Source organism: Cebidichthys violaceus, unplaced genomic scaffold (genome assembly GCF_023349555.1).
Source record: "Cebidichthys violaceus isolate CVI_PGR_0920_01 unplaced genomic scaffold, fCebVio1.0.p SCAF_148, whole genome shotgun sequence".
Taxonomy (NCBI): domain Eukaryota; kingdom Metazoa; phylum Chordata; class Actinopteri; order Perciformes; family Stichaeidae; genus Cebidichthys; species Cebidichthys violaceus.
This window is the reverse complement of record NW_027176316.1, coordinates 73,594-94,953: the sequence shown is the minus strand read 5'-3', so window position 1 is coordinate 94,953 and position 21,360 is coordinate 73,594. Positions and strand designations below refer to the sequence as shown.

At 40.5% G+C, this 21,360-nt stretch overlaps 2 protein-coding genes across 2 annotated transcripts; one reads left to right on the top strand and one right to left on the bottom strand.

Moving 5' to 3' along the window:
- Positions 1-797: 797 nt before the first annotated feature.
- LOC137871567 (protein FAM83F-like) lies at positions 798-8,460 on the top strand. The gene is made up of 5 exons (XM_068709427.1): positions 798-1,479; positions 4,849-5,016; positions 5,667-5,788; positions 6,318-7,063; positions 7,729-8,460. The coding sequence occupies exons 1-5, from the start codon at positions 973-975 to the stop codon at positions 7,770-7,772; spliced, it is 1,587 nt and encodes a 528-aa protein (XP_068565528.1). The 5' UTR covers positions 798-972; the 3' UTR covers positions 7,773-8,460.
- A 1,009-nt stretch (positions 8,461-9,469) lies between these two features.
- Positions 9,470-19,678, bottom strand: LOC137871568 (cytohesin-4-like). The gene is made up of 13 exons (XM_068709429.1): positions 19,571-19,678; positions 17,600-17,682; positions 17,356-17,420; positions 15,800-15,866; positions 14,196-14,314; positions 13,860-13,940; positions 13,329-13,441; positions 12,937-13,085; positions 11,956-12,067; positions 11,508-11,584; positions 10,917-10,988; positions 10,603-10,757; positions 9,470-10,212 (listed from the first exon to the last, which is right to left on the bottom strand). The coding sequence occupies exons 1-13, from the start codon at positions 19,587-19,589 to the stop codon at positions 10,131-10,133; spliced, it is 1,194 nt and encodes a 397-aa protein (XP_068565530.1). The 5' UTR covers positions 19,590-19,678; the 3' UTR covers positions 9,470-10,130.
- Positions 19,679-21,360: the final 1,682 nt, after the last annotated feature.

Below are 21,360 nucleotides of genomic sequence, written 5' to 3'. Positions count from 1 at the left end.
CTACCGCTTTAGTCCACAGGGGGGGGGGCGACAGAACCAACACGACATGAACGTAGTCACGTGTTTGAATGATATAGAGCACACATCTGGATCACTTTATGTCACTGGTCCCATGAAGGGATGGAACATCCGGAACACGCAACAGGCCCACCTGAACTCTCTGGATCATTCATTCATTCATTCACGCGTTGTGTTTATTGTCATCATACAATGTGACACATTAATAACTCACTATAAACAGTGTGTACAGGGTCATGAACACACACATTAGTTTATGTTCAGTACTGCACACTTACATGTCAGGATACTCTGAACATAAGTAGAAGTAGGACACGTGTAACACAATGAACATTAATAATCAGTAATATATATGTATATATATATATATATATATATATATATATATATGATATATGATCCATCGTTCGTTCTGTGAAGGCGTGTCTTATAAGCCTGCATGTGAAGCTGCTGTGTGCTCAGTTTATGACCAGGGTTGGTCTCTTTAACGACACTTCACTGGAAGGAAAAGGAGCTTCAGAAGCCGACATGTCTGCACAGCGCCGCGCGATGCTGCGTTCACGTGACATCTGCAAGTTGGTCATTCTGCCTAAAAAGTCCCCAAAGTGATAGTTTCTTAAAAAGATGAATGACATGTTCTGGTTGAACGGTGAGGGTTTGGTGCAGATGTCAAACAACATGTTCTACATGTTGCACTTTGACAGTCTGCTTGTGTTGTCTTCATTCTAGCACTATTTATTCCCTTTGCTCCTGAAGGCAGCGTGGCTTTATTTCACGAGCTCCACCTCTTTCCCACCGGACAGGTAAGAACACTGTCCCAGCTGTACGTTGTTTACCTGTCGGGCGTCACGCACACTCACACACACACTCACACACACACACACCCACACACACACTCACACACTCTCAGCGGGTGTCCTGAGCTCCAGGAGGAGGGTAACCGCCGCCACAGCCATGGCCGAGTCCCAGCTCAAGTGCATGGAGGACGGGCACATCGGAGTCAAAGTCCCGGAGTCCAAACCGGAGTTTTACTACAGCGAGGAGCAGCGCGCGGCCGTGGAGGAGCTGCTCAAGAACGGAGACGGCGCCTTCAAAACGCGTCTGAAAGAGGACAACATGAAGGACTTCCTATCGGCCAGAGAAGTCAAGCTGGTGGTGAGCAGCTTCAGAACGTACGACGTGGACCATGGTGACAGCGGCGGTGGCAAAGCGAAGCCGTCCGGGTCGGAACCGGAGGGGGGAGCCGCCGCCGCCGCAGCCGGCACCGACGCGGATTCGGGGGTCCACTCCACCTACTGGCCCCAGATGTCGGACACCGAGGTGCCGCCGCTGGACATCGGCTGGCCCGGCGGGGGGTTCTTCAGAGGGGTCACCCGGGTGTCCGTGCACACGCACCCGCCCAAAGAGGACGGACCTCACATCAAGGAGGTGGTGCGGCGACTCATCCAGGAGGCCAGCAAGGTGAGGGAGGGAAATGAGATACATAAATATATATATATATATATATATATATATATATATATATATATATATATATATATATATATATATATATATATATACATCAATATAATAATTTCATTTTTTATTATTAGAGTTATAAAGACGCTGTGAGGATACAGTCCAACCTTCTAAACCAACACATTTTACTCTATTATTTTCTTAAAATGGTAATTATGCACCTAACAATACAAACCTCAATTAACCCCCTATCAACAAAAGAGGGGACAGGTGTGAGGTTACCTGTTACAGGTACTAACAGGTCTCAACACCTGGACCTCTACGGGACGTCCTGCTTCACTTCCTCTGACCCAGTTTATTACAACACATTCAGGACTGTCAGTAGAACCACATGCATCACACGTCATCCTCTGGAAACATTACATAGAGCTGCAACTAACAAGTGAGGTTATGAACAACTAACAAGTGAGGTTATGAACAACTAACAAGTGAAGTTATGAACAACTAACAAGTGAGGTTATGAACAACTAACAAGTGAGGTTATGAACAACTAACAAGTGAGATTATGAACAACTAACAAGTGAGGTTATGAACAACTAACAAGTGAAGTTATGAACAACTAACAAGTGAGGTTATGAACAACTAACAAGTGAGGTTATGAACAACTAACAAGTGAAGTTATGAACAACTAACAAGTGAGGTTATGAACAACTAACAAGTGAAGTTATGAACAACTAACAAGTGAGGTTATGAACAACTAACAAGTGAAGTTATGAACAACTAACAAGTGAGGTTATGAACAACTAACAAGTGAGGTTATGAACAACTAACAAGTGAGGTTATGAACAACTAGCAAGTGAAGTTATGAACAACTAACAAGTGAAGTTATGAACAACTAACAAGTGAGGTTATGAACAACTAACAAGTGAGGTTATGAACAACTAACAAGTGAAGTTATGAACAACTAACAAGTGAGGTTATGAACAACTAACAAGTGAAGTTATGAACAACTAACAAGTGAGGTTATGAACAACTAACAAGTGAGGTTATGAACAACTAACAAGTGAAGTTATGAACAACTAACAAGTGAGGTTATGAACAACTAACTTGAAAAATGTTCTTTTTAAACCAAAGAGAATATTGAGAACAGGGTGGATGTACGTTTGAGTGATGAATACCTCCACACACACACACACACACACACACACACACACACACACACACACACACACAGTAATGAAGTGGGTCTGTGTGTGTGAGTTGCCCATCGTAATGTTTGCTCACAGGCTGCCGGAGCTCTGCTGAGTCATCTGTTCCTCTTGCTCCCAGTAACACCCTGCCTCTTCTGGGTCACTCTCAAGTGGGTTTTATTACGCAACTCTTCTATGGATTTCCTTTTAACTTTCTTCAGAAGTCCCCTTTCTGTTTCTCCTCCCAGCCGTTCTTTGGTGTTCTGCTTCCTGGTTGGGTTGGGCCTACAGCAGGTACACACACCTTCCTCTTGTTATGAAGCAGCTCTCTGTGTACTAAACCTATTATTATGCAGTGTCTGAAATAAAACCTCAGCTTGGTTTGCGTCTGTGGAATGAAGCAAACTGCTTTGTTGTCACTTATCAGAAAGGCAGAGAGTTATTCTTAGAATGACACACACACACACACACACACACACACACACACACACAGGAGATAACGCAGGTTGAGCAACCAGTTCACCGACATATTGAATGCGTTCTCATTGATTTCCACTCACGCGTCTCAGCTCGTGTCTCCGTTGTTGCCCTCACATGTCATCAGCGTGTTCTTCCTCAGTGAGGCTCTTGAGTGGAAACAACCGGTCTCTTCTGCTCCACAGATCAACATTTTGTTTCCATGACTTTGCTTTTCAAACAGTAGAAGGAGTCGAGTGACACGTTTCCTAAAACCTTCATCCTCTGCTTCAACATGTCTGAAAGGACGCTCCTTGAATCTGTAATGTGTCATCTCTGATTATCGGATGGACCTAACGCGCACATTCTATCATCAACTACTGCAAAAATAAAATGGCAATCTTTCTCTGAATTTCTTTTGAACCGTTTATTGCCGAGTAGCTTTGCACATAAAAAAGGAATGTGCTTTGGTTTACAACATAAACACAGTGAGAGGACATGAAACGAAAGTTAAAAGCAGGTGTTGCAACAATAAAGAAACAAAGGAAAATGACAAAGTATGGAAAAATAAGAGTAAAAATGTGCAAAAGTTTACAGTAAGTCTAAAAATAATATGCAAAGCACAGATGAGCCAACGTCATGGAAGTTGTCTAACTTGGTGAAAAAAGGCAAAAAAAAAAGATAAATCAATACAGTTGAGTAATGATAATAATAACACGATCAGATTAGTATTTTGTTTATTTCATCCAACACTTTCATATTGTTTGGCGTAGTGAACATTTCAGCCTCTAGGGGCAGTCATTTGAAGTAAGAAGTAAACACTTGGTTAAACTTTAGCTTGTAGTCGAACTTTAACTTTCCGTAGTTGATCTTAAACTTTCCGTAGTTGATCTTAAACTTTCCGTAGTCGACCTTTAGCTGGTTCACTTTCATCCTGACGTTCTTTGTTTAATGATGCAGGATTCACGAAATGTCAACAGATATTGCTCAAATGGACCCAGTGGTTTTAAATCATTGCACTCCCCTAGAATGACTTCTGTTTTTCAGCATTTAGTTTTTAACAAGTTGCAGTTAAATGCAGGAAAAGTCAACGTACATCTGTTTGGTTTGGCCTAAATACACAAACCTCTACAGACAGAGCAGAAAGCAAACGCTGCGTGGAAACGTTTCTGAAGACGGACTGAAGCTGATCTTTTGTTGTGACTCTCTGTTTGCTCCGTCAGCCGGACTGGAACACAGCAGAGGAATGCGACAGCGGCTTCATCGTCCGTCTCTAAGCCGCTTTCATGTGGAAGTGCTTCAGTTAGACAGATTAGTTTCACCTGCTGGTCGCTTTGTTAGCCGTCTAATACGACATTTTACCCGCTGACCTTCAGGCTTGTTAGTGTTCACCACAAAAACTGACCCAAAGGCAAAGTACATTAATCTACATACATACAAGTGTAATTCCCCCGTTATTGTAGCAGATTTTATTTTGTGGCTTTCCCCAGATCATGGTGGTGTTTGGTGAGAGACCTTATATAGACAGGTGTGTGTGTGTGTGTGTGTGTGTGTGTGTGTGTGTGTGTGTGTGTGTGTGTGTGTGTGTGTCTTTTCAAATGAAAGCACCTTATAGATGATCAAGATTCATGGGTGACGTCTGAGCTACATTTCAACCGTCAAAGCAAATGTTGAATTTCTGTGGCCTTTAAAATACTTTGAAACTATCCCCGTCCTCCTGCAGGTGATAGCGATTGTGATGGACATGCTCACAGACGTCCAGATCCTGCAGGACCTGATGGACGCGGCCTGTCGGCGCTCCGTTCCCGTTTACATCTTGTTGGATCACAAAGGCGTGCCACACTTCCTGGACATCTGCTCCAGGATGCAGATCGGATCACAGCATCTTCGGGTAGGATGGTACTTTGACATAAGAGATGAATTTAGCAAAGACAGGTGGCAAGAGGATGACCAAATGTTCAATTATTGATTTATTGTTTGTTTTGATACATGTACCCAGGGCTGCCATACTTAGAATACTATGAATACACCACATATCATAGCAGTTCAACCACAAAGTCACTACCTGTACCTAATCAGACAGAAGAATGTCGCTAAAGCTCTAAACTAATTACCTCGTCTGGTACCCAAAGCCACGTGAAAGGGGTACATCTGGAAAGAGAGCTGATATGAAAATTCATACCATACCAGACAAGGAGTTATATATAAAAAAGCTTGACATATTAATAGAAATGGAAATAATGGAATGCTAGCAAAAGTTTCTAGTTTAATTCCGAAAGAGGACAAGAGTAATTATAATCGCAACACCAAAGTTTCCAAATTTCTTTCAAATTTTAATTTGAAAGAAATTTTGTGATACATAAATTAGACTCAGATGGAGCCACTGAAAGGTTGTGGTGCAGTGAACGTTATTAGGGGAGGGGTTGTCATATTCAACATATAACCGATCTGGTATTTGCAACATAATTGGTACAATGATGTCGCTGCTGGCTGTGCTGTTTTCCTGTCCATGGTCTTGACTGTGACCCTCTGTGGCTGCAGAACATCCGAACCAGAACGCTTGAGGGAACCGGCTTCGGTTTGTCCTTCGGCAGACTGCCCGGTTCACTCTGCAATAAGTACATGCTGGTTGACGGGGACAAAGTCGTGTTTGGCTCGTACAGGTGAGCTCTGACTATCAGTGTATGTATGTATTTCATTTACCATTTTATACAGCACCTGTTTCCACTACTTGGGAATAGAATGTGTGTTTGTGTTGTACATTTCTTATCAAGTGTATTAAAGCCAGGGTTGATCATCTTGAGAAACTAGCAAAGAGTAGGCTAGATTCTTTCCCAATGAAGGTAGCACTAGTTAAAGGTTTACTAATCGTGAATGCTGACAGCTGTCCCTTACATGATAATCCATCCAATAGTTATAGAGGATATTTCAGTGGCATGGTTAAAAAGGAATGATATAGACTTCAAACAATAACAATAAAAAGCAATGGGCAAAGCTAAAACAATAAGACCCAATAATAATGAACTGGATTTATCCTTTAATGCTTTGAGCTCTCCTCATCAGCATGCCTTAGTGTTTGACGCTTGCTTGTTGCACTTGTTATGTGTTTTTCATATAATGACTTTGTTGTAAATGGACCAATGAGGACACACAGAATCGAATGAACTGTTGTTGAACTTGTCTCCGTCCCAGTTTCTCGTGGTGTACGTCTCGTATGGACCGGAACATGATCACTGTGATGACGGGGCAGGTGGTTGACTTCTTTGACCGCGACTTCCGTGAGCTTTACGCCGTCTCTGAGAAGCTGGACCTCTACAAGGAGTTCCACGTCAGCCCACCTGCTGCCAAAGCGGCAATACGCTCCAAAGTGGGGACCATACGCCCACCTCTACCGGCGACCACGTCCCGCTTCCAGGTTAGCCTAGGGGATTCACGGAAAGCTGACATCCAGGTGCCTGCGCACAAATACTACAACCCCAAATACTCACTGGTGTTTGGGAACACCCCACGTCCACCGGGGTCTCTGCAGGAGCCGGGACCTACGAGAGGGTCGGCTCTGGCTGAGGTTCCTGAGGAGATGGACCCGGGAAAGCCACGGGTGGCCACCAGTGAGAAGTTGGACCGGCTGAGTCCGCTGCCCTCGGAAGACCCTCGTGAAAGCTTGAAGAAGCCCAACAAAGTCACGCAGGACAAGAAGGGGCGAACCGGATGGATACAGAAATTATCCAGGAAGAAACCGTCCAGTAAGGAGATTTTGGACAACCTTGGGACGGGCAGTGCGCAACCTTCACCAAGAGAAACCAATAGGACGGATGAGAACGAGGACAACTTTGAGGTTAGCGTGAAATCTCCACCCAAATGGAGGTCTAAGAAGCCATCTAAACTGGGCCGGAGGACAGAATCTGAGCAAGCTATCAACACAGCACAGGACAATGAGGGTAAGTCAGGAATAAAGTGGTCCAGAATAAACAAACTAATCAACTCTCAACAGAGATGGGATGGAAGCGAGTTGGCTCACTCGTTAGCTACTTCCATCATCATCTCCGGACAAAGACGATCGCCGCGTCCAAAATTGTTGGCCATCTCTGCTGAGAGTTGCACATGCTCAGTACCGATCAGGAAGGTGCTAGCGGAGCGTGTAACGTTAGCCAGAGCTAGCTGGCTAAATGGCAGCAAATTTGGGAATACTTTTCAGTGAAAAATCTGTCAAACTATAGATAATAAAAGAAAGTTCTATGACGTCCTCTGTCAGCCAGGCCATACCACATCCATACAAATAATAGTCATATATAGATTTTTGTTTTTAACTCATTGGTATTGGATCAGTACTTGGCATTGAGAAGGAAAACGTGGTATCAGAACATCTCTATTTTCAAACGCCAAAAGGTTTGGAAACAGTTAATCTGACTTAATCTTCATTTCATAGAGAGTGAACCACTAAACGTTTGAGTGACGCTTGTTTATTCATTCAATATTGAATGTATAATATATTATATAATATAGTGGTAACATGCCTACAGACATCCTCTATGGATTCCTCATAATGTCATTTATGTCACCGATCTCTTTCTAATAATGCCACTGTTGTTGTTTTTTCTCAAAGGTGTTCAGGGTCGTCGTCAAGCAAAACAATGCAACGTGTCCTGAGGTGAACAATGGAGCGGACTACGTTCTTAAAGTGGATTACAAAACGACTTCCTTTACACTCACCGTTGACTATGCGATATTGTACGTACTCTGTCCAGTTTACAGGAAGACCAAATGAATGTTCTAGCTGCACTGACTTTCATATGTTTTGTGCACGATTTAAAGTGGAAGTCAATAATCCACATGCTCGGGGATACGCGTTGTCCTGGTGGGGTGCAGAGAGGTTTAATGAGATATTCGCTGAATGTTGGTTGTACTTTGATTTTTATTTCTGCAAACAGAGGAGGTGTTCAGGGACAAGAGAATTTAAAGGAAGCATTTCTCTGAGGTTATAAAGTCCAGACCAGCAGGGCAATGATCAAAGATGGGTAAGACCCTCTCTGAGAAACCTAAAGCAGGACATTGTGAGGCCTTGATTTCTTGTATGTCTCTGTCTGACTCTCCTACCAAACCAAACCAGAGGAACGTTTTACAATCATCTCCCCGTGTCACCCCTGTGGTGATGAGGTACCGTGGGCCTTTATGTATGCAATAGTGTTCTACATTCTTTGTTGTCAATTATCTGTGAAATAATATTACATAGTGTTTATTTCAATGTCCTTTTGCCACACTTTGAAGTTGTGGGATCTCTTCCATAGTGTGTTCAATAAATGATTAAGATTGTCCATAAATTGTAGTCTGAAAACAATCCTAATAATTAGTTTTCATTGAAATTTTAACTGTTTATTTTGAATTCATGTAATTTCGAACACGAGGCATCACTGTGGTGATGGCTTCACCTGGTGGTGAGACTCAGTACTACAACATTTAAGATGGAAGAGTGACGATTGCGCTGCACAAACCTACCGCTAGCTGCCTCCCCTGCCTCTCTTTTCTGGGTGTGCTCACAGCGCAGACCTCAGAGAGGAACCACAGGCCTGATGGGAACTCAGGGCTGAGTTGAGGGGGAGATGAGAGGGAGGGGTGGGGGATGTGGTGCAACACTGAAACAGGAAGTCAGAGCTGCAGTAGGAAGAGGCGTTGACTAGTTTTTAGACTAGTTTTAGTGACACACAGCAGGCATGAATATATGTTATTTCCTGTGAGAATTGCATCTTAATGAAGAAAATAAAGCAGAACAGTTGCTGAATGAAAATTAAACCATGAAGTTTACAATAAATACATCGTAGGAGGTCCTTAGTCTAAGACGGGTTTGGAAGAAGCTAGTTTGTATTTCTTCCTTATTTTCAGGTGAATATATACAGTATTGTTGTTGTTATGCCTGTTGTTTTATTAGTCTGGACCTGCCTCACATTGAAATATAATCATGTAATGCTGTTGATACAAACTAGATGTCTAAACATTTGTACCGTTCCAACCAAATTCAGGTTTTAAGCATCTAAACCATCGTTTCACTATGACGTCAATAACCATATGTTTACTCTTCATGATAATTGATCAAATGAAGGAGGCCAGAGGAAGCTGTTCATAACTTGTTAGTGCAGTAAAAAATGATAAAACGATGGTTTCTGAACCACAAAGGTGGTTTAGGTGTTTCACCCTTAAAGAAGCACATGAGCATTTAAACACACGCGCACACACACACACACTGTAAATATGAGAAAACGAGGTGTGGTCTGATGGTTTCAGAAAGCGTTCACCCAGAAACACAGCTGTCAATTTGCTCGTTAAACCGAAAAACAGGATCCAGTCTCATGTCAACAAGCAATAGAATACTTTTTATCAAATAAGTCAAGGGAACGTAACAAACTGACACAGTAAAAGGGAGAGCTAAAACATTTCTTTCATATAATACAGTGTACACATTGCAATAAAATCAAAAGAGTGCTTTTATGTGAGTAAATATATCTGTATTCACAAAATGAAGCATGAGCAACCGCCCTCAAATGACACCGAACCGGAACAGTAGCGTGTCATGTAGAGCTCTCTTTTCACGCCTTTAAGCCTTATGACATCTGTTAGGAAGCTCAGAAACATCTTCCCTTTTTGTAGCGTACAATAGATGCTTAGATCACATGCTTAATTTGTCTTCCTGATCCTGGAAACTAAACCTTGTGCAGCAGGCGGATGTCAACCGAAAATCAACATCTCGTTGCAGAAGATATATCAACAAATTATTGTGGCTTGTTGCGCTGAAAGTGTGAGCAACAAAAATGAGTCAACGTTTTCACCTTTGACACCGTTTAGCTCAGCCTGTAAAAAGAGAAGTGGAAAGAGAAGTCCCTCTTTTAGCCTAGACGACCACCGTCAGTGTCTGGCCTCCAGTGTCCTCGCTCACTTGTGTTGCGGGGTGTTTAATACAACTTAAGCACCACTGTGGTGCACTATTTTAAATGTCCATAGGGGGCGCCGGACCACTCAGTCCTGAGGAGCTTGGTTTATCACCTTCTTCTTACGGACCGACACCAAGTCGTAGAACGGATCCTTGGTGATGCTCGCTCTGTTGGAAGTAAAGAGCGCCATTATACAGAGGCTAATGCAGCTTTATTAGTGTGTGTGTGTGTGTGTGTGTGTGTGTGTGTGTGTGTGTGTGTGTGTGTGTGGGGGGGGGGTTTATAATACTGTCTTCATGAGGTCCGATTGCATTGTGAGGACTTTTTGCCTCACCACAAAAACAAAATGTAGGTCAATCTAGTGGAGAGTTACTCTTTATGGTTGGATTTAAAAATGTTTAGGAAAGTGACTTATATAATAGCAGACCTCACAAGTATAGTAATACAAACAAACAGGACTATGGGGACGCTTGCATGTGTTGTTACACGATATATTGTAATGTTTCTGGTTATGTACAACGTTGCTATTTGTGTGTAAAATGTGTTTGTGGTCTGACCTGATGGCCTCGATCCAGGAGTCTCTCTCCTCTGCGCTAGCAGCACAGATGGTGTAGGACTGGTGCTTCCCCTCCACCACTCTGCCATCCGTCTCTGTTTTACACGCCTTGATCTTCTGCCCTCGACTGTTGGGGTTGTACAGCTCCAGACAGTACTAGGCGACACCAGATATATGCGACGATTAATCTATAAATCCAAAATCTATCGACCTGATTCAAGTGTTACATTCACAGGACGGTCCACTGTTCAATACGATACAACAAGCTTGTAAACGTGTCAGCGGTGAAAGGAAGCACAGTTGACAATATCGTACCGGTTTGCGGGGATATGGCACTTCTCTCACACACAGGTTCTCCAGAGGGATGATTCCTCGGGGCTCTTTATCCTGCAGACAGATAAAAATGAGACGGACTGGGTCAGGTGATGGATCCATCAGCAGGGAACAAATTGTAACAATTCGTGACATTTTGAAGGGATATTTGATCATTTTGATCAATTCTCAAGGGAGGGAAACATTTTCAAATTTAGCACTAAATTTGTGTAACAAATTGGATCAACCCAAAAATTGTTGCAACATCTTATGAGACATAATATGATATGGGAATGGCCATCATATAATTCCACAATAATGTTCTAAGCTCTTTCACAATCTATTTTAAATAATGAATTAATAATTGTATAGTTTACATGATATATGTCTAGCACAACTTGACACACACTTTTGAGCTTCTATGTGGCATCGACTGTTCACCTGCTATCTTCCTCTAAAGATCCTCTGCCCCCCCCCCCCCCCCCCCCCCCCCCCCCTAAAAGACAAAAATGTGTTTATGGTAAAGAGGCGTGGAGTGGATGAGATTAAGGATAAACTGCACGTCACTTAAAATGACCCGTGTGGGAGCCTTACAGTGGTGAACTCAAAGTAGTAGAGGCAGTTGTCAGTCAGGATGAACCACCGCCTCTTCCACGTCTTCACCCGACCGCCTGAAATACAGAGAAAGCACAAAACAAAGATATGTGTATGCACGGTTATTTGTTGTGCTGTCAGTTGTCCGTGGAAACTGAGGAGAGTTTGTGTAACTTCATTTTTGAGGTCATCTATTTGAAGTGAAACTCCTGCAACTCCAGTGGTTTTGCTTGCAAACACACAAAGGTATACTCCATTATTGGGTCATTTTCTGACTGCTTCCTCTGTACGTTCTTGTTCTTAGTCTTTTGATGTAGCTTAGTTAGATTTTCTGTAGCATAGCAACACGGAGCACATTTAAACCTCCTCTCATGTGTCTTAGGGATTTTGATGATTAGCTATTTAATATAACCCATATTACTCATATTTAGTCATACAGCTATCTTACCAAGTTTGAGGAGCCAGCCTTCTCTGTCCGGGTTGAAGAAGGTGTGAGTCAGATCATTCCCATCATCCTCTGGGATTTTGAAAGGCTCATTGCGAATGCTCTCATACAGTTTCTGAGAAGATGTAGGTAAGATACATAGGTAGAAAAAAGAAAACATGAATATTTGCTACCATTTAATATCTTGTACCATATGATGAGCATAAATTGGGAGCTAAAGCCTGAACACCAATCAGAGGAAATCACAAAAGCACAAACACAAGTGTGTGTTTTAGTTATGAGTGACGATGAATCAGTTGTTCTTTTTGTGAGTGGGACATTCACACGTTTAATGTCACACCCACCCACAGTCTGGGACTGTTGAATGTTTCATCAAAACCTCCTCCTGCAGACTGAGAACCACCTGAACGTGGTCACGTATGTGTGTTTATATTATAACAAGTTCAACACGCGAGGTGTGCAGGACTTTACGTTGTTACGTTACGCTGTTATGTTACGTTGTTATGTTACATTGTTACGTTACGTCACGTTGTTATGTTACGCTGTTATGTTACGTTGTTACGTTACGTTGTTATGTTACGCTGTTATGTTACGTTGCTATGTTACATTGTTACTTTACATTGTTACGTTACATTGTTACGTTGTCATGTTACTACGTTACAATTTTATGTTACGTTGTTACTTAACATTGTTGCGTTACTTTTGTTTCTATAACCTAACCTATCGTTTAACCACATTGTGCGTTTCTGCAAGCATGACACAAGGCTGATATGAAACATTTTTGGTTAAAAAATCTCAAAATTTGACGTATCGATTCGGTTTATAGAAACACACAATGCCAACATTTTTTCTAGAAAGTAAGTCGACATGTGTGCGTCTGACTTTTGTTTTTAACTGACGGATTCAAGGACTGAGTCCTCTAATGCTTGAAGGAAAGAAAATACTTGTCCAATTTTCTTCCTGTGATTGTCCAGAGGTTCTCACCGAGAGCAGGTCGTTGGGAAGATCCTCTCCGTTGTTGATGCCTCTGTTCATGGAGATGAAACGCTCCAGAGTGGTCTTGTCCTTCACATTGGGGTTGTGGAGGCTGGTGTTGAGCATGATGATGGCAAAGGACAGGATGTAGCACGTGTCTGGTGTCACAGAGGAGGACGTACACACACAAAGAATTAAAGACAGAAGTAGAAGTCATGTAGTTTACATTAATACATAATCGGTAAAGAGAGACAGACCTGGAAAGAAAATAGGAGTGAAAGTCAGAGAGGCAAACAGAGATGTGGCCATCCACATCCTCACACACAAACACACACGTTTTCACAAACACACCTATGCCGCCCAGACAGGACGTGGACAGATGTATATTTAGCGAAGCTCACCGGTCGACTGGAAGACATGAGTGTTGCAGTCACAGTAGCGCGTGGCGAAAGCCTCCATCATGCGGTCGATCTTCTGGGCTTCACCGGGCAGACGGAAACTCCACAGGAACTGTCTGTCACATAAACACCACAATAACATAAACCTCTGCATGTAACGTATGCAATGTTTAATATGTTTAGGTTTGTGAACTGAGTGCGTGAGCGTTGGCGGCAGGTGTGCAGTTTCCAAAGTGACGTGCACGACAGAGTATTAGCATGCCTTACTGTGATAATGCTAACATTTACTCACATACATACGAACACACAGGATTGTCATTAATTCTCCACATGAGATAGCAGTAATGGTTAGAGACTCTCCTTCCTCCTCTCCTTGTTCCCTCTTTCTTAACATTTCAGGTATTCAATTGAGGCTCTTTGTGCGAGTGCGTCTTGATAGGAGCTATTCATACAAGTGTTTCTGTTAGTGTTGATGATGATGATGACGATGAGTCAGGGTAGATGAGACGGGAATGAAGACGAGAGGGATCTGACCTGAGGGCTTGGACCAGGTTGAGGTCGGAGAACTCGTGCAGCTCCACAAAGGCCTTCAGAGTCTGGAGGTGGAGCTCCTCCCTGTGGGACAGAGGAGAAGGGGGGCATACACATGAACAGAGGAAGGTATCAAAGCTCTTCTACTTCCCTTTTTTCATCCCTCTCTCATTAATTCTTTGCTTTTATTTCATCCCATCATCAATCTCTTCCTTCTTCTGTATCTACCTGTTTATTTTCTTTCTACCTTCCAGTGTCCTCCCTCCCTCCTCGCTTTTTACGCTCTTCCTACTTGCTACTCTTCGCCATTGTCCTCATCATCCTCCTCCTCTTCCTCACCTTTCTCCAAGAAATTCTCCAATGGCTGTTTTGTTGAGTCCCTCCTCCTTGTAGAGGAACTCAGCGATGGACTGAGCACCTCCATCCAGCAGCTTATTCCCCACCAGGTAGTTGATGCCCTGCACGCCAACACACACACACACACACACACACAAAGACGTTAGTTTACTGGAGGTTTACATACTTCCACGTTATCTTCTGTTTTGTTTAATTGCACATATGGCTAAACTTGCACAGATAAGTATCACTTTTAGATGATGACATAATGCTTTAAACACACAAACACACAAACACACACACACACACACACACACACACACACACAGTGCCTACTGGCTTGCTGGTTAAATGTGTTAAGTTTCATAATGAGCTCATCTCCGGTTGGTACGACCGTGCAAACTCGCAGCTTCTGTAATCCTAATTCCTTAAAACCAATTTCTCTTCCTCTTTCTCCTCCATCACAGGGTTCAGAGAGGAAAAGGATGATTAAAAATATATTTTTTTATGGAAATAAATTTAAAAAGACAAGAATGATCTCTAAAAGAAGCAAACTCTAACGCAACATTGTTTCCTGTAACACATCTGCAGCAAAAAAGACATGAGAGATAATTTGACTGAAATTGTTGTTTGTTATAATAATACAAATAATAATAACAATACACGTTGTACGTGTAAGTGGTTCACAATAAAACAGAACACGATAAAAACACAAAGAGATTGAAATGAACTAAAAGCTAAAAATCAAACGCAGAGTAAAACAAACTAAAATGTCATAAAACACAAATAAAATTCTATTATCTATTATTATTATTCTAAAAACGTCAGTTTTGTTAAAGATGATGTTAAATGAAGAGGCGAATGTAATAAAACCAGACATGAAAGAGTATGTTATAGTATATGTATATATTATCTTATAGTATATGTATATTTTATGTTATAGTATATGTATGTATTATGTTATAGTATATGTATATTTTATGTTATAGTACATGTATATTTTATGTTATAGTATATGTATATATTATGTTATAGTATACAGTATGTATATTTTATGTTATAGTATATGTATATATTATGTTATAGTATATGTATATATTATGTTATAGTATATGTATATATTATGTTATAGTACATGTATATTTTATGTTATAGTATATGTATATATTGTTATAGTACATGTATATTTTATGTTATAGTATATGTATGTATTATGTTATAGTATATGTTATATAGGGTATATGTTTAGAGTGTTGAGTTTAATTTGCAGGATGAACCTTTTGAACACATCTCTTCCATATCAGTCATGTTTATCAGTCATGTTGGTTAGAAAGTGTCTTACAGTCAAACAGAAGTCAGAGGTCTCATTCCAGTAAGCAAAATAAATGGCAAAGCTTTTACTTTGTATTTGTTTGTTTGACGTGCCACTGAAGAAACCACAGAAACTGTGTTGTGTGGACCTGCATCACAGTCACTGCAGCTCTGCTGTGGTGAAGTGAGAGGAAGTCCACACAGCGACAAGCTGCTCAGTTGATAAAGCTGAACACCAGAATAGCAAGAAGTCATTTTTCACCAAGCAATGTATGTTCACACGCTTCTCAGCTTACCTTTTTGGGGTCCATGTTGAATTTCTTCTTCCCATTTGAGAACTGTTTGCTCTTCTCCGTGGTCTTGCTGCAGGGAAAGCAACACAAAAAAAACAACCATCATAAGTAATAATTGTAATCAAACACCGCTTTACGTTTCTATTTTTTTTACCTTAAATTCTATAAAGCAGTTCTATCAAACACCCAATTATCCTCCCAACCAAACTATTTGTTAGTAAAAGTCTTTAGATGACGCTGAACTTTAATCATAGCCTACATGCTTCACATTGCATTCATTACTAGCCATGTTAATTATTTATTTGGTCATTTAATTACTTATTTACCACCAGCCTCGGACAAACAATGTCCTTTCTCCTTTCTATATCTTACGTCTGTATCAAAAGTTACATAATACTGAGGATTTCTGTCCAAATGCTTCGTAAAATTGTTCGATAGAGACAATTTTCATTTCAATCTTTGAATAGCAACAAAATCACATTACTGGTATAAATCAAAATACATGGTTTTGAGGTAATTCTATATAATCTATATTTTGACAGAATAAAAATGAAAGTCTGCGTTTTTTATATATACAAACATTGTATTGTTGATATGAGAATCATAATTATCCATTAGTTTGAACTAAAAATAATAAATACTTTTCAGGATGTGAAGTGGGCAATGCTAATGTTAGACATCAGGGAAAGTACACCATCATCTATATATAGCTTATCAGCAGTAAGAAATGTATTATTATCTAACTGGCTGACGTCATGTTACAATAACAACGTCATAGCTAGCACTATTAGCTTGCTGTAGCACTAGCTAGCTTAAATTAAAAAACTAATAAATAAAGTTGTTCTTTTTGCATAAATGCCAAGTTTTTACAGATCAAAATGGCTCGGAGGCAAGATTTTAACAAAATATTGGTTGTTTGCTAAAATGTTGAGTTGAGGTGCTCAAATGTAGCTGTACAGTCACAGATATATATTAAGCTTAAAAGAATAGTTCTGTACATGTTTCAATACAAAGTGAGGATTTCTGGATCAGAGTCTGAGAAAAACTCCATTGATAGAAAAGGTCCTTTAAAGAGACGTTTAGTTAAAGTCCAGACATTTAGAAGAGTCTCCAGGTGAAGAGGGTCACAACATGAACTAGTAGATATCACCATCAAACTTCACCACTTCATCACTCACATTAACATGAGTATTTATTGTATTACAAGTTTCCTGAAATGTTATGTTTAAATATGCAATTGAGGCATTATGTAAAGGTAACTTTTGGTGAATTTAGGAAAAATCTACAGATGTAAACAAACAAAATAAATAAACGTTTTCTTTCCTCTAGTCTGAAAGAAGACGAGTCATGGAAGATAAATTGACCAAAATCTCTCAATCCTCTGAGTACTTTGAGAACATAAAACCTGGAGGTGGGTGAAAGTTGTTGAAAAGCAACTGTGAAACTGAAACATGCGTGACATTCACAAGTTAAGTAGGAGCATTAAGTTGGAGTTCTATTAAAAGAAACTTGGTGTAGGGATTCCCCCCCCCCCCCCCCCCCCCCCGAGTAAAACTCACCTTTCCTCTGCAAACTCAAAGCTGAGGACATCCGCCATGATGGTGTCGATCTCCATTTTTAACTTCTGCACAGGATGAAAGAAAAGTCTTTAACATTTGTTTCCTCAATGTTAGGAGGAGGACACCTTCCCCAGGGATTTTTTACATTAAAACATTGTTTAGGAAACATATATTTTCTGTGTGTGTGTGTGTGTGTGTGTGTGTGTGTGTGTGTGTGTGTGTGTGTGTGTGTGTGTGTGTGTACCTGAATATCATCCAGAAGGGCTTTCTTATGCGTCTTGATGCTCTCGAGCTCCATCTTCTCATCTGCTGTAAAATCTGAGGAAACTGTACAAAAAAATAGGAACAAATCCGTCAAACAGAATCTCGTGGATTCAGGTTTCAGGCCACACTCAGTTAAAATGATGACGTAATCTCCTTTGATGGCTTAATCATCTATTGCAAGCTTTTCTGTCAGATGTCAGCAGGTCTGTGGAAACACAGCGGAGCTCTGACGTTTTAGTTACGCGTCTTTAGTTTAGTACACTCTGTAAACCAGAGGAAATGTGCAGAGTGTTAAAGTCATGCATGAGTCACAGATCGGTCCTAGGATATAATCATTTGAATAAATCCACACACACGTGTATATTTAATATAATAACCACAGCACTACAAAGAGAGACTTCTCTGGAAGATACGTGGGACAGGTGGTGTGGTCACCGCAAAATATAACCACGGATGCATTTCTTGTAAAAAAGGACGCGAGAATGCAAATACATGGATACATATTCAAACAAAGATAACAGGCTCTGTGGAGCTACTTCCTGTAATAAAGTTTAATCCAGAGATTGCTCAATAAACTCTACTTGAGGTGAAGTAATGTATCCATCAGTGTGTGAGGGACAAATCACACTTTGAGTGTGTGCTGCTGAGAAATGGATTTGTATTATTATTAACAGTTATTGAGATATTTGTCTGTTGTATTGTATTTTTCACACTTTGCTGTCAGAATCTGAACGTTTTTCCCTTAAAAACTTACATTTTCCTCACAGATTTCAAACCTTCCCATTTTTAAATTGATATTAGAAAAAAAATGTGTCTTCATTTGTATTTATATGTTCATTTGCTATCATTTGTTTTCACGGTGGCTATATGAGAATAGTACACTTGTCTGCAAAACGTGTTTGTATTTTTGTAAAAGCACCATTGTCTTCTGATGCACACATTCATTTAAATATACTTTAAGTAGTATATACATGGCTTAAACACCATCACACATGGGAAGGTCTTACCCTCGTAGTTGGATGATGCATTTGTTTTCTACTGGACCGGAGCAGGTGAGGCTGCAAATAACAATCTTACGACTTTCTATTCACTACTTTATTGTGAAGATAATCAGCTGTTGCATGTAGGAAAGCAGTTCGGAGGCTGATGTGATCTTCAGCGAGCAGAGAGCGGTTCCCACGAGACAAAAACAGAAGTCGTATAAACGTCCTTCTCGTCAGCATCGAAGACTTCACAGTTAACACAACAGAGTGTGTTTTTTTTCGGGTGAAGGAGAGTCACATTAGTTTCACGCAGTTAGAGACACCAGCATGTGAGGAACAACTCTTATTAGAATATGAAGTTAACAAAAAGGTAGCACTTCCTGTAGAGATCTGTTTGGCGTCATGATCTGACCGCAGGACTTCCACTTCCCCGCCCTTCCTCTGCACACCTTGTGCAACAACGCCGATGTCCAACCCTTCATTTACATCACTTAGATTTTATTCCTGAGCTTTATTCTTAAAAACTAGCTGTGCAGATACAGTACATATGTTTAGATGTCCAACTAAAGATAGCAACTTCTGTTTTTGTGTTATTATCAGCAGAGTGGACGTCCTGTGAGTGTGACCGTCTCTTCCCCATCTCAGCTGTCCACCATGTGCATTGTGTCAGACTGTGCACCATTACTGCTACATTTAAAATAAAATAACAAAGAACCTGTGGTCACAAGAAAGACTGAAATTCATTCTTAATATAATTCTGTATGTAAACTCGTAAACTAACTTATTTAAGATCAAACATTCACCGTTTTTTTGTCCATTCTGTGTCAAGAACCCCAGTGTGTTGTTCATAGTTAAATACCTCGTAACATATTGAAGCACATTAAAGACAATAACACAGACTTAGACTTATGAGGATATCTAAAATAAACTATGAAATATGAGAACCAGCAATAAAAGCAGAGTCTTACCCATTTGACAATCAGTCATTTATATCCGAGAAGATTGATCAAGAATTGTCAATATCAGAGCAGTTAAAGAGGGCCGACTACCCCGACACACAGAGCAGTACCACTTGAATGAGGTAGATGTTCTTTTTAAACCCCACCTCTTCATCACAGCATCACACAGAAAGAGTGACAAGTAGAGCTGGCCTTCAAAATAAAACCCCTCGAAAGGGAAGTCAATGAGGGCGACGCACTCCTTTATTAAAAATGAGAGAGCTCTGCACCATGGTCAGGACTGATGTGATGACCTGTGACTGACGATGACAAAAGAGGAGGCAGCTTTCTACCTCAAAAAACAACAAAAACACAGTTTTTGTAATCTGCTTTTTGAATATAACATTTTGTTTGTGTGAGATTTCTTCAGTGGAGTGACGGAGAGTGTTTTGAAATTTAGTTGGACGATGAAACTCAATTGCACAAAGACCGACCAGGAAGTGGCTTTAGAAAGAAGCTCATCGCAACGCTTATTGTTATTGTGACAGAAATATGTTTGTCATTTGGTGCTTTTAACGGATGAGACTTTTATTTTGAAAATGGTGTCCCCTTCCTTCTTGTCTCATTGTGTTGTTGTAACTCTGACTAAACAGTAACATCTGAAAACCTTTGTTTAGACGCAGCATCCCTGTTCTGTATCACAGATACTGATGTGGAAGATCTGGACAATTATTAAAATATAAACACAACCGCACTAAAAATGAGGAATCTTACAGAACATGGAGGACACTCAGTTACTCGTGATACAGAAGGGTTCAGAAAGACAACAGAGTGTTTTAAAGGTATTATCAGCAACAGAGTTTGACACAAGACTGAAAACATTTTTCTACTTAAAAAATAAGATTAAAGTAATGTGAACATTTCTAACAGCTCCTCTGCTCAGAGGTCTGAACGTGAAACTTATTAAGAAAAATGAGGCTGAAGTGTCATCTAGTGGTGAGAAAGGGAGATCACAGACAGTAGCAGTAGTAGTAGTAGTAGTGTTAGTAGTAGTAGTAGCATTAATAGTAGTAGTAGCATTATCAGTAGTAGTAGTAGTAGTAGTGTTTGTGTGATACTTCACGTTACAAATTAAACTTATTCCACTTTAACCAAATTTAAACTTAAGTATTAGTTTGTGTGTGTGTGTGTGTGTGTGTGTGTGTGTGTGTGTTGATGTGTATGTAGCAGTAGTAGTAGTATTAGTACTAGTATTAGTACTGTAGTAGTGGTATTTGTGTAATACTGAATTATTTCTGTTAATTTCCTTTTTTATCACATTTCAAATTGAAAAAAACATATTCCACTCAAAGTACATTTTTACTAAACTGTTAGTGTGTGTGTGTGTGTGTGTGTGTGTGTGTGTGTGTGTGTGTGTGTGTGTGTGTGTATGTGTGCATTTAGTTTAATGTGTGTGTGTGTGTGTGTGTGCGTGTGCATTTAGTTTAGTGTGTGTGTGTGTGTGTGTGTGTGCGTGTGCATTTAGTTTAATGTGTGTGTGTGTGTGTGTGTGTGTGTGTGTGTGTGTACATTTAGTTTAATGTGTGTGTGTGTGTGTGTGTGTGTGTGTGTGTGTGTGTGTGTGTGTGTGTGTGTGTGTGTGTGTGTGTGTGTGGTAAGAGGAAGTGTCAAATAAAGCCCAGTTTTATTGTTTCTGCATCTTCCCCCTTTCAAAACACTTCTCAGCCGTTCTCCACTCCTTACTTAGTGCAGCAGTCTTTTCCTCAGTCGCTCAACACTTCCTATCATTTATTTGTACCGTTTACACACTGCTTGCACAA

Coding starts and splice junctions, on each gene's coding strand:
- LOC137871567 (XM_068709427.1), top strand. CDS start 973: ATGGCCGAGTCCCAGCTCAAGTGCATGGAGGACGGGCACATCGGAGTC. Junction 5,789..6,317: donor GTCGTGTTTGGCTCGTACAG/GTGAGCTCTGAC, acceptor TCTCCGTCCCAG/TTTCTCGTGGTGTACGTCTC. Junction 7,064..7,728: donor CACAGCACAGGACAATGAGG/GTAAGTCAGGAA, acceptor TTTTTCTCAAAG/GTGTTCAGGGTCGTCGTCAA.
- LOC137871568 (XM_068709429.1), bottom strand. Junction 15,867..17,355: donor TTTGAGTTTGCAGAGGAAAG/GTGAGTTTTACT, acceptor CTTTCCCTGCAG/CAAGACCACGGAGAAGAGCA. Junction 13,442..13,859: donor AACCTGGTCCAAGCCCTCAG/GTCAGATCCCTC, acceptor TTTATGTGACAG/ACAGTTCCTGTGGAGTTTCC.